Genomic DNA, 15832 nt, shown 5'->3' on the forward strand with positions numbered 1-15832 from the left:
GAGCACAAAGTTGAAGCGCTCAGACCAATCATGATGCTGCTTTTGTTGTGCCTTTACCCCAAATTTTGTAGCACGCATATTTTTACTGCGAATATGCATTTACAACTCATTCCAATACCACACATTTAAGGTACATTGGGGAGGATTGGGGGTCTCCCCCAACAAATAAACTGTTTTTAAATCTAAAAACAATGCGTGGTATTGGTATGCGTTGTAAATGCGTATTTGCGGTAAAAACATGCAAGCTAAAAAATGCGTGGCAAAGGCACACAATGTATTACATGTGTTGTACCATCGTACAACCCTTTCCTACAGCGTCATGATCAGCCCAGTGCAGTCTGAGAGCCTGTCCCAGAATCAGGAAGAGCGGGACGGCACTGACTGCAGAGGAGGCGGCGGCGATCAGGTAAGTTTATTTCCTTTATAATTATATTATTTTTGTTCCCCCAGAGTCTCTCCCCATGCCCCGCCCCCCAAGGTCTCTTCTCCAGCCCGCCCTGCCTCTTTGGCTGGGGACGGGCTGCGACTGATGGTATCAGGACTGAAATTACTGGTTCCCCAGTAATTCTCAGGAGAAGCTCCAGGTCCTCTTGTAATCTCAATTAGCCCTGGCCCCCAGAATTCCTGAAACCCTTGATATTCGTTCTCTGTAGAGGAGTTTCAGGGTAACTGCTATGTGAATGTGCCCCATTTACACTCATGGTATGCAATTCTGGATATCCTCAAGTTGTTACATGGATCCAACCCTCCTAGGTCTGCACCAGGCACCTCTGCAGTACGACAACCTGCTCTCAAAGATTGTGGCAATCTCTGGCAAAGCTGAAATGAATTGATGACTTGATTGTTTCCCAACTAACACCTAATTAGCATTTTTGTGGTAGAAGGCGATAACATAAAATGCCTGGGCTGGAAAGTCTCACCCTGTGCATGGGAAGAACCAGCGTGCAATTTTGAGTCCAGTAATCATCATCTGGGCACAGGTTCATACAAATCAGCACAAAAAAGCGTAGCACAATATTTTGGGAGACGATTCTATAACGTCTGAGGCTGCCATTCCCCAGAATAAGCCCATAATATTAGTAAGTAGCGCTCTATAGAAAGTTCAAAAACTGGGACATGATTCTCAGTGGTGTATTAGTAAAATGCATCACTTTGGAGTTGGCTGTTGGTTCTAGCTGATAGTTCTGACGGAAGCAGGAAAACACTTAGGACCTGATTACGAGTTCGGCAGAAAGTTTATTCCATCACAAACGTGACAGATATGCCATCCGCGGTATTTTGAGTTCCACTATGTTCCATTGGTTTTAATGGGACTGGTAATATGGCGGGTGGGATAGCTGTCACGTTTGTGGTGGAGTAACCCCTCCACCAAACTCATAATCAGGTCCTTAATCAGCGACTGAAGCAGAAATATTATTCCATCTGGAACCTAGTGACGTTAACTCCTTCAACGGAGTCCCCAGGAGAAGGTAACAAGACTAGAGATCTTTGGAAGGACATTTCTCCACCAGGAACCTAGAGTGCAAGCTCCTTTTACATTTTGTTTTCATAGGGACCTGTAACAGATAAATACTGCAAATGTCCACTATCCTTGTAAGTGGGACCTGACTGTCCATAGTAAGATCCTACTCAAACTCTCTGAGTCTGATTCCTAAAAGTATTTTCACATCTAAATCCACTTTATAAACACACCCACAGACACACACACTTGCATGAATGTGCGCACGCGCGCGCGCGCATACACACCCACACACACACAAACATGTGATTTACAATGAGAAATTCCTGGTCTACGGATTCTGGAATGGTGGGATTTTGTCGTCTGAAACGGGTTTTCTAACACGGAAATTGCACCTTAATGTTGTCTCATTTCTGTCAGTATAAATAATTATACATGAGATTAGTTCAGGAAATTTACGACTTTCATAGATTATTTCCATTTCCCAACCGCACTTGAAGAATACTGTCTGAATTCCTAAAAAATCTGAAATTTACTCCAAATAGCAGCCAGCTTAGAGGAGTACATGTCGGACCATTGAATTTTGTGTAAATTAAGCCATGTGCATTTCTCTGATAGAGTGAACTTCATTCTGATAAATGTATTTTTTTCTGTGCACACAGGAAATCTGTGCCGCTGCACGGGATACAGACCCATTCTTGAAGGTTACAGGACGTTTGCAAAGGTAAGGGAATCAATGAACACATGTAGAGAGATGTGCTTGTGTGTATGCATATGTGCCGAGATTAAAAAATAAAATAATAAAGCACTTTTATTGCATGGGTGTAGCAATTTGGTATAAATTGCAGCACAATCTCACTTTCATGTTTCCCATGCTGAGAGGAGATTGATCCATATATTTTTTTTGTCCATATTTTTTCATGCAGCTCAATAGGATACGTTTAACGTAAACATTGTGAAGAAGAGTTTTTTTTAAGCCAAATCCAACCGACTATGACCTTATGTGAACTGTACCATTACTTCTTATTTTAACTCAGAGGGTCACTTTCTAATACTGTCATTTACTTTCAAGGGGACGCCTTTTGGAAAAGCAGCAAAGTCCCGGATCTGAAGGTTTAAAAAAACAATCTAAGGAATACATTTTCCCTTCCGCTCGAGCGAGAATTTGAGCACTCAACTTGACAGTCGTTTACCTTTTCTGTTTTTTAGTTCTTGCCTCTCACTGCATGCGCTCTCGCCTGCTGGAGATATTCAGGCACATGCATCATCATAGGGTTTTGCGATTCCTTAATAGCGATTATTAAGGAATCGCAATTAAGGAATAGCAAAACCCTATGCATGTAGGAATCGCTAAAGAAATAGCGATTCCTACAAATTCCTTAATTGCGATAGCAAATTGCGAGTCGCAATTAAGGAATGTCTTCCCATTCATTCCTATGGGCCTCCAGGCCCATAGGAATGAATTAGAGATTGCGGAAGCAATTTGCGAGTACCAGTAGGTACTCGCAAATTGCTCCCGCAATTTCGATGGTGCAAGGGTGTCAAAATGACACCCTATTGCACCCATGTATGTTCACTCTGCACAAATGTTGCATACACACATGCTCTAAGGGCATGTGTGTGGGCAACATGAAACTTAGAAAAATGCAAATAAGTGCATTTTTCTAAGTTTTCGCAAATTACCATGAGGTCCAGCCTCATGGTAATTTGCTCACGCTAATAGCGAAATCGCTATTTTTTAAACTGTAATGCATTGCATTTAAGGAATCTCAATTAGGGATTCCTTAAATGCAATCGCTATTTAAGGAATCCCAATTTTGAGATTCCTTAAATAGCGATTTTTGCATTTGGGATGATGCATCCCAAATGCAATAATACCGGGAGCAAAGGGTCAGATTCTGAGAATCTGCCCGTTTGCGACCGGTATTTTGCTTGATGCATGCGCCTGATTGTGTACAACAAGGGGCTTTCAGCCTGCCCTTTGCTTAGCATTCGTTAGCTTCTTTTTCCCCTCTTATTTGCTGCCTTCTAATTGGCTAACCCGTGTTGGTTTCACTTCCTCTTCTTTTTGCTGGAGTTTGGCCCAAGTACTGATTGCTTCAGTGTTATTGCTGTCCTTCCGTTGATCATGCTGTGATTGAGGCAGTACTTTTATTTTATTTCTTCTCTGTCGTCCTTGATGAACCTCTTGCCATTTGTAACTATGTTTTACTATGCAACTCACTTCAAAGAAGCTCTTTTCTCCTTTGACAACATATGTTATCTGCTTTTATTGTTACAACAGATGTTATCTTCTTCCAAATGCATTTACACTAATACATGGACATGGGCTCAATGGCTTTCCTTATGTGGTAGGATTTTATGCCAAATGTTATATACTTCTTCAGTTTTTCACGCATGGGGAGATTAACTGATTTGCTCAGAAATCCTTTGTCTATGCTGTACAGCATGGGCATTGCCAACTTTGGCAATGACGTAAAGCCATGCTGTATAACTGCGTGGCTGCTGTGCAGCATGGCTAAAAATAATAATAAAGAAAAGGACTATGATGCATCCAGTGCTAATGCACTTTTGTAACAAAAAAAGGTGCATTAGCTCTGGCTGCTTCATAGCGCATTTAGTTTCAACCACTTTTTTATTACTTTTCGTTTATAACAGGCGACCATACCCACCTATTCAACTTTAAGGTATTTCTACCAAATAAAAAAATTCAATCCCCTCCTAACTTTCGCCGTCCCCCGACACCACCTTATTTATCACATTGATTAGAGCAGTGGAATAGGCCACATAGTCCTATTTTTAATTAGTTTTATGCACACTGCAAAGCTTCCAGGCTGTTGTGTGGCTACAAAAACATTGTTAAAGCCAATAACTTACATAGGCGAGACCTATTGGCTTTGCCATGCTTTTTCTAAGCAGTGCTGCACTGTATTTCCAAGCTGCCAGGTCTTTTGCCAGTGCCAACACAAGATGATGAGCATCTGCTGTTGTTTTCCTGCTGTCACTCTATGTATAGCCTGCAGAAAACTTCTTGAATCCTCATGTCTCTTTCATGTTGAGTGGGACATCTTCCTGTATGAAATAAGTGTGGTGAGTACACCTAGTGAAACCATATTACCTTGATCGAAGTCAGGAGAACCTCACATATCTTTCCAAAGTTCCCTTTCTTTACCAGATGTGGAGGCATGGGTAATCACTTTGCCCACCTTTCGCCTTTTCTCACACAATGGATGCAGAGGCACCGAGGTACACGTCAAGAGATACTCTATACATTACTGTGATATCACTTGACTGAGGCAGCATTGGAAGTTGTGTGTCAGCATTAAATATTTAAAAGTTAGGGACAGTTGTGTTAATGGACCTAATTGCTGTTTCTTTTTTTTTTAATGACTCGTATACTATAAATATGAAACCTCGAACTAGGTTTGACGTTGGCTTCAATGTCTCAATAAAGCTTGTTGTTTATCAAAGAAGGAAAAAAATAACTTTCCAAACAAACTCAGTTTTCTAGTTGGTTAATAACAGCTTGTTAGTCTTCATTTTTGTTATGCCACAATTGTCACTCTTATTTGCCTTCGCCAGTGCCAGCTTTAGTGCGATCCGACCACAGTGCCGGCTATAGGGGGTGCGACCAGTGCTGTTGCACAGGGCACCGTGGTCAAGGAGGCTCCCTTTGCATGACAGACTGAGCCGAGACAAGAGCAGCCTGCAGAGATCTTTGTGTGCGATGAATTTCTCAGAGAATATTTACAATTGCATGGTGACTCTCGTGGTTAATGCACAGATCTGCAATTTGTCTAGTCACAGTTTCGACTCATTTTGAAGTAGCAAAGAGGGTCAAACTTCTCATTTGCAAAGCACAATATGTGACATTCAGATCACAGATCAGTATTTTATTATGCAGATAGCTCACTGGGTTACTACTTTTGTCACAGAGCTCATCTTGTTACTTGGAGTTCATTAGTTACAATCCTTTTAATTTAGCACATTGAGCTATGATCTTGCATCAAAGCGCTGCATACAAATTGAAAGGCATAGGTTTAGAACCTTATTCGTTTTTTTTCTCCATCTTTCATTGTTCTAAGGTTGCTAAATATAGTTCCTTTAGATAGTAATACAGTGTTATTAATATGACAGCTCAAGTCATTGTGGTATGGTTCAAATCCTGAGTTTATAGGGACAATGTATTAATGCGTTGTGCTTGTTTTGCATCACAAAAGTGATGCAAACCTGGTGTAGCTATATGTTTTTGGGTTTTCTTCCCAGCACAAATCTTGAATTGCATTGGACAGTAGCCCTAAAGTAACACAAAGTAGCACTATGCACTACTTTATGTCAAGGAGTCATACCATGGGTGGTACATGGATCTTCCAATGAACTCGCCCATGGATTTTGATGATAATCTCCAGCTACTAACCTGAGTAGAGCGAGATTTGCATAAACAAATTACACTTCCAGAGGTAGTTTTCTCCCAAGCTTTCCAACTTTGTTAAAGTATAGAATTTTACAGTTCCAGTAAAAAACATATGCTTGGCATCACGCACACACCCTTGCACAATGGTGCCAGGCAGCCTAACACTAGACGAAAGAGCAACACCATCATATCTTAATAGATATGGTACTGTTGTGCTCTCTCCTTTTCATGCAACTTTAGTTACTACACATCGTAAAAACGTAATTCATCTGGCCCTTCTTTTCTCCAGACAATGCACTCTTAACATATTATGACTACCAGTATGGATGACATGACAACCTGTAGTCATCATTGTCTTAAGTAACAATTCCTATAATTTGATTTAGACAGGTGTATGACTCAGTGTCTTTGCATTACGTGTTTGTAATGTAAAGCGCTCTGACAGAATCTTGGGATGAGGGCAACTAAACAGCAATACAACTCTCTATTCAAACAAAACTATTACAGTGGCTACTGGGACAAATCGCCTCCATCCCTTTATTTAGCTGCAAATGCCACTTCCCCTGTAACTGAGCCCATAGTTAAGCACAAAAAGAAGGCAGAGAGAGTGCAAAAACCTGTGACAAGGGCATAAATGCTAGTGGAGTCTCATCAATTTTCTTCATCAAAATCCACTCTCATGGAACATCTGTGCCTTAGGGTAGATGCAGTGATAAAGGAGTAAATAGAAGCAGCATTGAACCAGAGAGAGGGCATCAGGATAAACAGAGCCACTAAATGCACATCAGTTTCTCACAAACGGGCTTTCTGTGTCGTTGACCCTGACTCAGAGAGTGGAGAGAGACACTGCTGCTGTTTTGCAATTTGTCGAGTTTGTCAATGAACTGATAGTAGCCCCAAGCTCAGTGCGGTATAACAGGGAAGCTTTGAATGGCAGCAGCTCCCCTGTCCTTTTGTTCTTAAATTAGCTAATGTTCCACCTTTTGGAGAAAGAATTGCAGAACATGGATTACAATCAAGGATGAAAGTCATCCATGCACTCTCATAGCACCTAGATTTTAATACTCTTAACTCTTATCAAATTCTTCCTGCTGAATTTGTCGTGGATTGGCTCTCCTCCGAAGGTATTTGAAGGGAATTGTGTTGTTATAAATTTCAGGAGACCCATATATGTTCACAATATGCTTGCTTGTGTTGCAGCGGACACTGGGCCCCCTTTTTAGTAAATTTAGTTTCTCATTACTATTGTATTCTCTTTTTCGTGACACTCACTTGATTCTCTGATGGATCTTGTACTGTTCCAAAGTGGGTTTGGACATAGGAGATCTAATATCCGAATATCCAATGAGGATCAGGAATTGGATAACTGATTCACAAATTTGTAATTAAGTTTATGAATATGACTCTCAACACCAGTCTATATAAGTGTAGTATTATTACTGCTCTGAAGAAATTTAGCCGGACTAAAATCATGAAAGCTAATAATTCTGTTAAGGCAATGCAAAATAATAACATTAGTACCTGATGATCTGAAATTTCTCTATGTTGATCTCTCCCTGTTATAAATCAATCATTTCGAATGCACAATCAACTTAAGGAGACAAGTCATGATGAACCAGAGTCTACGGTTTAGTTAAAGGCAAATTTATCAAAGAGATTAAAAAAAGACAAAACATCATTAATAAACATTTAGAGTCTAAAGAGTGCAGGACAGTCTAATTAGTTTAGGCTTGCCATAAAATGGAAAAGGAGCTCTGGAAAGTTCAGCAAGGACATGAGCCACAACAGCTTATAGGTAGTGTCCATTTGAGAAAGAGTCCAAGATTAGCGCTCACAGTGTACGTGCAAGTTGTAAAAGAGCAAGTAGAGTCTACAAAGGTTACCAAAGAGCTGTCTCCAGGGTCAGTCACAGAGAGTCAGGCAGAAGAAGAAGTAGTCTCGTCCATCCATCAACACAAAGTACAGTATAACCCTCCAGCTCCGGGGTGACAACTCCTAGGTCACCTCATTGGGTCACACTACTTAGTCCATTGGTCAGTTCATATAAGATGATTGTCATATGGCATGAAGGAAGAAACATATTATTGAAAGAGGTCGTACTGCTCACGTACGTTTTCAGATCATCCGGTAAACGTAACCTTCCAAACAATGATCCTTTAGCAACAAGCACATCAGTGAGTTCAAGTGGACAGTTTCCCATAGCAGATATTCCCAAAGTATCAACTTTTATTTCAATAGTCCTTGCCAGCCAATGGGAACTCTTCTAGTAAGACATAGTTTTGCTTCACATTGAAATTTTACGAAAACGTCTCATGAGTGTAAGACAAAGCAAAGTAGTACAAGTACAGACCTACAATAAAGTTAATTTAAAACATGCAGAATATAAAGAAATGGAAATATACATTTCATAGGTGAAATCAATATTCCAAAAAGCCTCAATTTATAAGCACTCAGAGCATGTTATTTGTTGGATTGCAAAGATCATATGTAACTATGACACAAGAATGCATTTTCAAGATACCAACGCATAAAGTTATTTGAAATCATAAAATATTAATATAGTTTCAAATGGTTTACATTACGACATATATGAAGAATATTATTTGTCAGCTTCAGGACATTTGCATTAAATATGTCTATACAGCATTATTTTTCATTTCTCATTCAGTGCACAATTTCACATATGCAAATGATGAACTTCAGAATGAAACCCTTCAATATAATTCGTAAACTTTCTAGATTAGGTTAGATTTCATTAATTCTTAACATATGTTACTATTTAAATAAGGATGATTAGAATTTCGGAACACATGAGTACACCACTTTACATGTTGAAATAACATGTTGAAGCTGGTAAATATTATAAACCTATATTATTCAAATAAATATGATTTAATCTATTCTACATTTATCTGCATGCTTTTACGATGCAGTAACTAAGTCTTCTTTCATTAACTTCTCATGTTACTTTGACAAGTGTTTAGTGCACATCTATTCATAGGTCACGCAATATGTATCATAATTGGTGTATGTGTCAAGCAAAGGTTCAGATAGCTTTTCAGCTCTATCACTTGTTTTAGATACCCGAATAGAGATGTGGCGCAGCGGCCAGGGTAGCTGACTCCGGAGCATGGGGCTCACAGTTCGACCCCCCGTGAGCCCCATGAGGCAAAGTAGTGTCAAGGTCCCCCCACTAGGTTTTTTCTATAAACCAGCTGCATTATTTCACAACTTTAATATAACAGGTTTGCCAATTCCAGCTTCAGCCACCAGGGTCTGATTCCATTTCATAATCGATTCTTATCCTTACCATTATATGACATGGATGGGCAATGTACCCAACAAATTCTTGAGACCCCACTAGGTTTTAATGATGCTCCCAAAATAAGTGCAGATGAAAACTGCGGACGAATTCTCAGGGGACGCTATGGCGCTTTTAACTGGCATAGTGAACGTAATCAGCTGGACCATCCAGGCCTTGCCTCAAAAATACATTTCAGGTAATATGATATTATACTGCTGCAGGAAACATGGGAAATGTTGGATATATATCATGATGGTTATAGTTGTTATTCAGTCCCTGCGTTTACATCAAGTCCTGGAAGAGCGAAGGGCGAACTTTCTGTTTGGTCTCATTTAAGGTCATCCATATTGAGGTAAGTAGCAGAGTGATGCAGGTGTCATCTACCTAGAGTAATAAGTTAAACTTCTGTTTATTTATATTTTTATAATGAATAATTTTCATAATCAGATAACAGTGCTTTCAAGAAATAGTTTGACTTGTTTGATAACGTGCTGAGTTTGCACAGGTCGCTGTCTGGTTTCAACATGATAATGATAAAATATATAATCTGACCCCCCCCCCCATTCCAATCATAGAGGTACCAAGTTAGGTAACTTTACTAAATATTCATGACATACTTTCTGCAGACACATACTGTATCAACCTTATTTTTCAGAGAATATATGTAAGAAATTGGGTTACTGGTTGGCTGGAGTGTGAGCCCTGGTCAAGCAGCAACCACAATCCTTGTCAGGGTAAGGCGCAAGTAAATCACAAATTAAAGTGTGCTCAAGCACCTGCTAGCTTGGCACAGAGCGTTCAGGCTTACCTTAGAGGCAATTTGTAAAGTATATCAACCTTCATTCATGCACCACTCACCTTGCACAGAGAGCACTCACACCATTCTCCCTGCACTCATACACTGCTTCCACACGTCTTATTATGCATTTACCAACGCTTGTTTTCTCTGTCTCATTCACTGAACCTGGCTCCCTTAGTAGCCCTTGATCAGCACCTATCAGCCCTGTCCTGCTGATGTAAAACTAGTAAACATTAAGTGGGTCTATGATTACCAGGCCATGGGGTGCAGTGCTTATCCCCACTTAAGCTGCTAAGGCACAAGGTTGACGACACCACTGATTCAAAGGAAACTCTAGAAGCAGACCCAGGAAGCGTTAACAGCAGCAGATTCCCCAGGAGTAATTCCGGATTTACAATGGGGCATATTATCAAGCACGGCGTTAACATTATCGCAGCTTTAGCGGCAGAAAACTGCCGCTAAAGCGGCGATAATGGGCTTGATAATATGCCGCAGAGAATTCCAATAGAAGCCCATGTTGACACCAGAACATGGGCTTCTATGGGAATTCTCAAGGGCATATTATCAAGCCCATTACAGCCGTTTTAGCGGCAGTTTTCTGCCGCTAAAGTGGTGATAATTTTAACGCCGTTTCTTTTTTTTTTTTTTAAACCTTTATTTTCAAAAGTCAGGACACAGCTATTCAGCCGACAACCCGGAGGTTCGGCAGCATCGATATACAAATACAGAGATGCGTTCCCAGTACCATGAAAGGAGAAGTGCAAAGGTTCAATTTTAATTAAATACAAAAACACACAACAAACCCCAGCAAGGCAAGAACACTGAAAGCCCATGATGAGCCCCACAGGGGAGGCCGGACCCCACTCATCTAACAGTTACAGTACAAAGTAAAGAGAAAGAAGAGGGACTGTAGAGGCCGAAAAATCCATAAACCATACTGAGCTGGAAAGAGGGTTAGGAGGAAAGCTGTTCCTCGGGAGGATCCAGATCCGGGGCAAGACATATTCCCCCCTGTATTGATTCCACCGCCCCCATATGGCGTGCCATTTCCGGGGGCGACCTCTAGCGCAATAGACCGTCTTTTCCCTTAACATACTCCAGTCCATATGTTCCTTCCACGCGGTCAATGTGGGGGGCCCCGCGGAGCCCCACAGTCGCGCGATATCTCTCTTAGCGACCATGTTGCCCAGAGTCACCCATTGGGTCTGCGCCGCATTATGATCAGTGGGCCCCCAGACATTCAGTAGACAACACCGCGCTTCCGGCTGCATAGCAATGCCCGTCACCTCCCCCATCACTGCATGGACTCTCCTCCAAAATTCCGTGATGACACCACATTCCCAAATGATATGCAGGAAAGTACCCGCCATACCACAACCCCTCCTGCATAGGCCGTCCTCCGAGAATCCCATGTGAACCAGCCTTGGCCCCGTCACATACACTCGATGCAGTATTTTAAGCTGCACCAGCCTCAGACGCGACGGGATCACCACCTCCTTAGGAGAGGAAACGGCAGACTGCCAATCCTCGTCATCCAACTCGAGGCCATCCCTAGCCCACTGGTCCCTCAACCCCAGAAGCATATCCGCCCGGACGTTGATCAGTTTCTTATAGATGAGCGAGATCGTGCTCTCGGGCATATGGCCATCAAGAACCCGGTCCTCCAAAGGAGAGGACTCAGGCACCTTCTCACCCTCTATGAGGACCGACCGAAGGGCGTGACGCACCTGAATATAGCGGAAAAACTCAGACGGCCCCAGCTCGTACTCCTTCTGCAACTCTTCAAAGGACTTCACCCTCCCCTTAATCAGGACATCTCCGACCCTGGAGATGCCGATCAAGTCCCATTTGTCAAAGCCTTTTGTGTGCCAAAGCCTACCCAGTGTCTCAGATTCAAAGAGCGGGGTAGCGAGGGTGAGCCTATCCTTCCAGCCCAGCGAGTCAGTTGCCATCTTCCACACTCGCACCGCCACAGCAGTAGGCCCCGTGAGGGACGAGTCCAAGGACCGCGAATACAACGCCCTGTAATAGTTACCACCACGCAGCAACCACCTGTCCATGGCATACCCAAGGCTGAGGGCAGGGCCATAGAACCCATGATTAATCGCACTCAGCTGGGTGGCCCAATAGTACCGTCGGATGTCTGGGAGCGCAATGCCCCCGTCGTACCATGGAAGCGTCAACTTTGCAATAGCTATTCGCGGCCGCCCATCCCAAAGCAACGTTCGTTGGAGGCCTTCGACCTCCCGAAAGTATTTGGCCGGAACCCAGTCCAAAGTATTCTGCAGTGCGTAGAGAAAGCGGGGAAGCGACATCATTTTGAACAGGGCCGCACGCCCCAACGAGGGAGAGCGGCAGCCTCCGCCAGCCTTCAACATCCCGCCTCAGGCGTGCCAGGGGGGGGAGCAGGTTCTTCTCATATCGCACCGCAGGGTCCATGGAGATAAAGATCCCCAAATACACGAAACCCTGCTGAGCGACCTGTATCGAACATGTTCTAGGGATCGGGGGAACCTCGCCACTAAGTACATACAAATATGATTTACTCCAGTTGATAACAAGACCCGAGTTCCTACCAAATGATGTGAGTACGTCACAGACCACTATAAGTGATTTCTTGGGTGAGGCAAGATACAGCAGGATATCATCGGCATAGAGCGAAATACGGTCCTCGTGTTCAGGCGACCATCTAAGGCCCCGTATATCCGGGTGCCAACGTATCCACGCAGCCAGCGGCTCAAGGGCGAGGGCGAACAACAAAGGCGACAGGGGACAACCCTGCCGGGTACCCCTCCCAAGCTGAAACGGAGTCGACGCCCGACCATTCACCACCACACTCGCAAGTGGCCCCTCATACAGCAACCTCACCCAACTCACAAAACCGTGGCCAAAGCCGAACTTGGTCAGCACGGCCCACAAATATGCCCATTCCACCGTGTCGAATGCCATCGTGGCGTCAAGAGACGCCACAATAGCTGGTTCATGCAGTGTGTCCGCCCTGGCGATTACACCATGAAGGCGCCGGAGATTTAACGCTGTGTTTCGGTGCGGGATGAAGCCGGATTGATCCGGGTGGACCAAGTCGCCGAGTACCCTAATCAATCGGGTCGCCAGGATTTTAGCCAGAATTTTCGGCTCTGCGTTAAGGAGTGAGATAGGCCTATATGAGGCGCACTTATCTCGGGGTTTGCCCTCTTTGTGTATAACCACAATCGACGCCAGTCGCTGGTCCAGCGGGAGGGTCCCACTCCCCCGCGCCTCCATAAACATGGCGCGCAGGTGAGGGGCGACCCTATCCGGAAATAGCTTGTACAAATCGACCGGCAAACCGTTCGGGCCCGAGGCCTTACCCGAGTTTAACGCGCGGATAGCCCCCGCCACCTCGTCAACCGTTATGTCACCATCTAGATCGTCCCTATCTATGTCAGAGAGACAAGGCAACTCGAGATCACGGAGGAGGTCAGACGAGTCCTCGGGCGGCCTATCCGACACTGAAGCATAAACCCTACAAAAATAGTCCGAGAAACACTGTACAATCCTCTCAGGTTCCACAATCGCCTCTCCCCTCTCTCCCGTCAACTCTGGCACAACTCTATTGACCCGTTCTTTTTTGTCCAGCCAAGGCAGGAGTTTCCCTGCCTTGTCACCAACATCATACAATCGGCCCTGCTGCTCCCTACTGAGGGTCTTAGCGGCGTTCGTCACCAGGTCCTTATACTCAGCTTGCTTCAAGCAAAGCTCATGCAGTGAGGACTCTGTAACCTCCTCCTCCAGCGCTCCCTCCAGAGCCGCGATCTCCTCCTCAACCTGCAGAACCTCGCCATCTCTCCGCCGCTTGGCAGCTACTACTAGGGAGAGAGCTTCCCCTCGGAGCACGGTCTTAAATGCTTCCCACATCGACACTGCCGAGTCCACGGATCCCTGATTATCCTTGAAAAAATTATCTACTTTCTTTACCAGCGCGCTGCGCATCTTGGGGTCTCGGAAATACCACGGGTTGATAGGGGCCACCCTTCCTCCTCCCTCCCGACCTAGATCCAGCCGGATCCACACAGGCGAATGGTCAGATATACCACGCGCCATGTGCCTCGCCTCGGAGACCAATGAGGCATGCGCAGCCAGAGTGAGTAGGTAATCAATCCTGGAGAGACTACCATGTGCCCCGGAGTGGAACGTGTATTGGCTCTGTGTGGGGTGCCGGAGCCTCCAGCAGTCTATCAGGCCAAACGTGTTTAGGAAGTCTGGGAGCCACCTCTGAGCCCCCCCTGTGTCTCTGGGCGGGTATCTATCCAGCAGGCCGGAGCCAACAGCGTTGAAATCACCTCCCACCACAAGCATACCCCCCGGGAGATCCAGCAGGGCCCTACCCAGATCTGTGAACGTGGAGGCCTGCAGGGCCGGCGGGACATAAACCGAAACTAAAACCAAAGTTCTTCCTTCCCACCGCCCCGCCACCGCCACAAACCTCCCCCTATCATCAACAATGGTGGAGTCCACCTCAAATGGTAGCGAAGCTCTGACTAGGATGCCCACACCCCTGGACCCAGAGGAGAATCCCGAATGTGCTATGAATTTATAACCCTTCCTATTCAGAGCATAGCACGTATTACCAATAAGGTGCGTCTCCTGCAGCAAGGCGACATCCGGCATTGACCGTTTCAAGAATTGAAAAACAATCCCACGCTTAATGCGATCCCCCAAACCATTAACATTCCAGCTTATAACACTTAAACCCCTACCCCCATCCTCAAACGTAAAGAGGCCCACCCCACTCCCGAAGAGCCACCATGGAACAGTCCTGGAAAGAATCATCATGCCTTGCAGAAATAAACCCCCCAACAACAAACCCAAAATCCCAAAAACCCCCCCCACCCTGCACCCCTGCGGCAGCTTACAAAGCCCCCCCAACTTGCAGTGTGCCTGTTGCCCTACAAAAACCCCAAAAAACTACAAAAAGTACCCTAAGGGAGGAAAAGAGCACCCCTCGTCCTCCCGCCGCCCTCCGCATTGACTACACTCTATTCAAGTCTTCAAATATAGCCAAGTCGAGTCAGCCCGGCTCAGAAAAATCAGCCCTGCCCGTCCCGGCCACTGTCCCCATCCTCGCCAATGTCCTCCCCCGTCCGTCGTCGGGGCAAAGCGTCCAGCCATTCATCGGCCATAACAGGAGAGTCAAAGAAAAATGTCCGATCTTCGTGCACCACACGTAGTCTGGCAGGGAAGAGCATGGCGTACTTCAGATCCCTCTCCCGAAGCCGCCTCTTCACCCCCAGAAAGCCCTGTCTCTGCCTCTGCACCTGCTGGGTGAAGTCCGGGTAGAAATTCACCGACGCGTTCTGGAAGGGGACCGGGCCCGTCACCCTTGATGCTTGCAGGATAGCGTCCCGATCTCGAAAATGAAAGAGCCGAGCGACGATCGGCCTCGGTGGGGCACCCACCTTGGGCCTTCCACCCGGCACTCTATGGGCCCTTTCAACCGCAAAGAACTTTCCAAGACCTTTAGGCTTCAGATGATTAAGCACCAAGTCCTCGACAAGCAGGTCAACCGAAGCCTCATCCGAGGACTCCGGGACCCGGATGACGCGCACGTTGTTGCGCCTGGCCCGGCTCTCAAAATCCTCCAGCCGGCGGGCGGCGAGATCACTCTCGGTCCTCAGCTTACGAACCTCGATCTGCAGTTCCGTGACATCATCGGTGAGGCCCGTGGTCTTGAGGTCCAGGGTCTTAACCCGTTCATTCGTTTTGCCCAAGTCCGCACGGATCAGATTAACATCCACCAAGATGGCATCCACCTTATGCGCCAGGGCATCAAACTGTCTCCCAATCGAGGTCTGCATCCCTTCGAGCGCGCCCATG

The 15832-nt window shown here is 45.2% G+C and overlaps 1 protein-coding gene across 1 annotated transcript in view; it reads left to right on the forward strand.

Annotated features, from left to right (window-relative positions):
- The window catches only part of LOC146821939 (xanthine dehydrogenase/oxidase-like), a 645326-nt gene that overhangs the window by 148168 nt on the left and 481326 nt on the right, over positions 1-15832 (forward strand). The window contains exon 6 of the mRNA XM_085613025.1: positions 2122-2183. Coding sequence (XP_085469151.1) covers positions 2122-2183 — 62 coding nt within the window. The remainder of the gene's footprint in view (positions 1-2121; positions 2184-15832) is intronic.

This window comes from Triturus cristatus, chromosome 6 (genome assembly GCF_964204655.1).
Source record: "Triturus cristatus chromosome 6, aTriCri1.1, whole genome shotgun sequence".
NCBI lineage: Eukaryota > Metazoa > Chordata > Amphibia > Caudata > Salamandridae > Triturus > Triturus cristatus.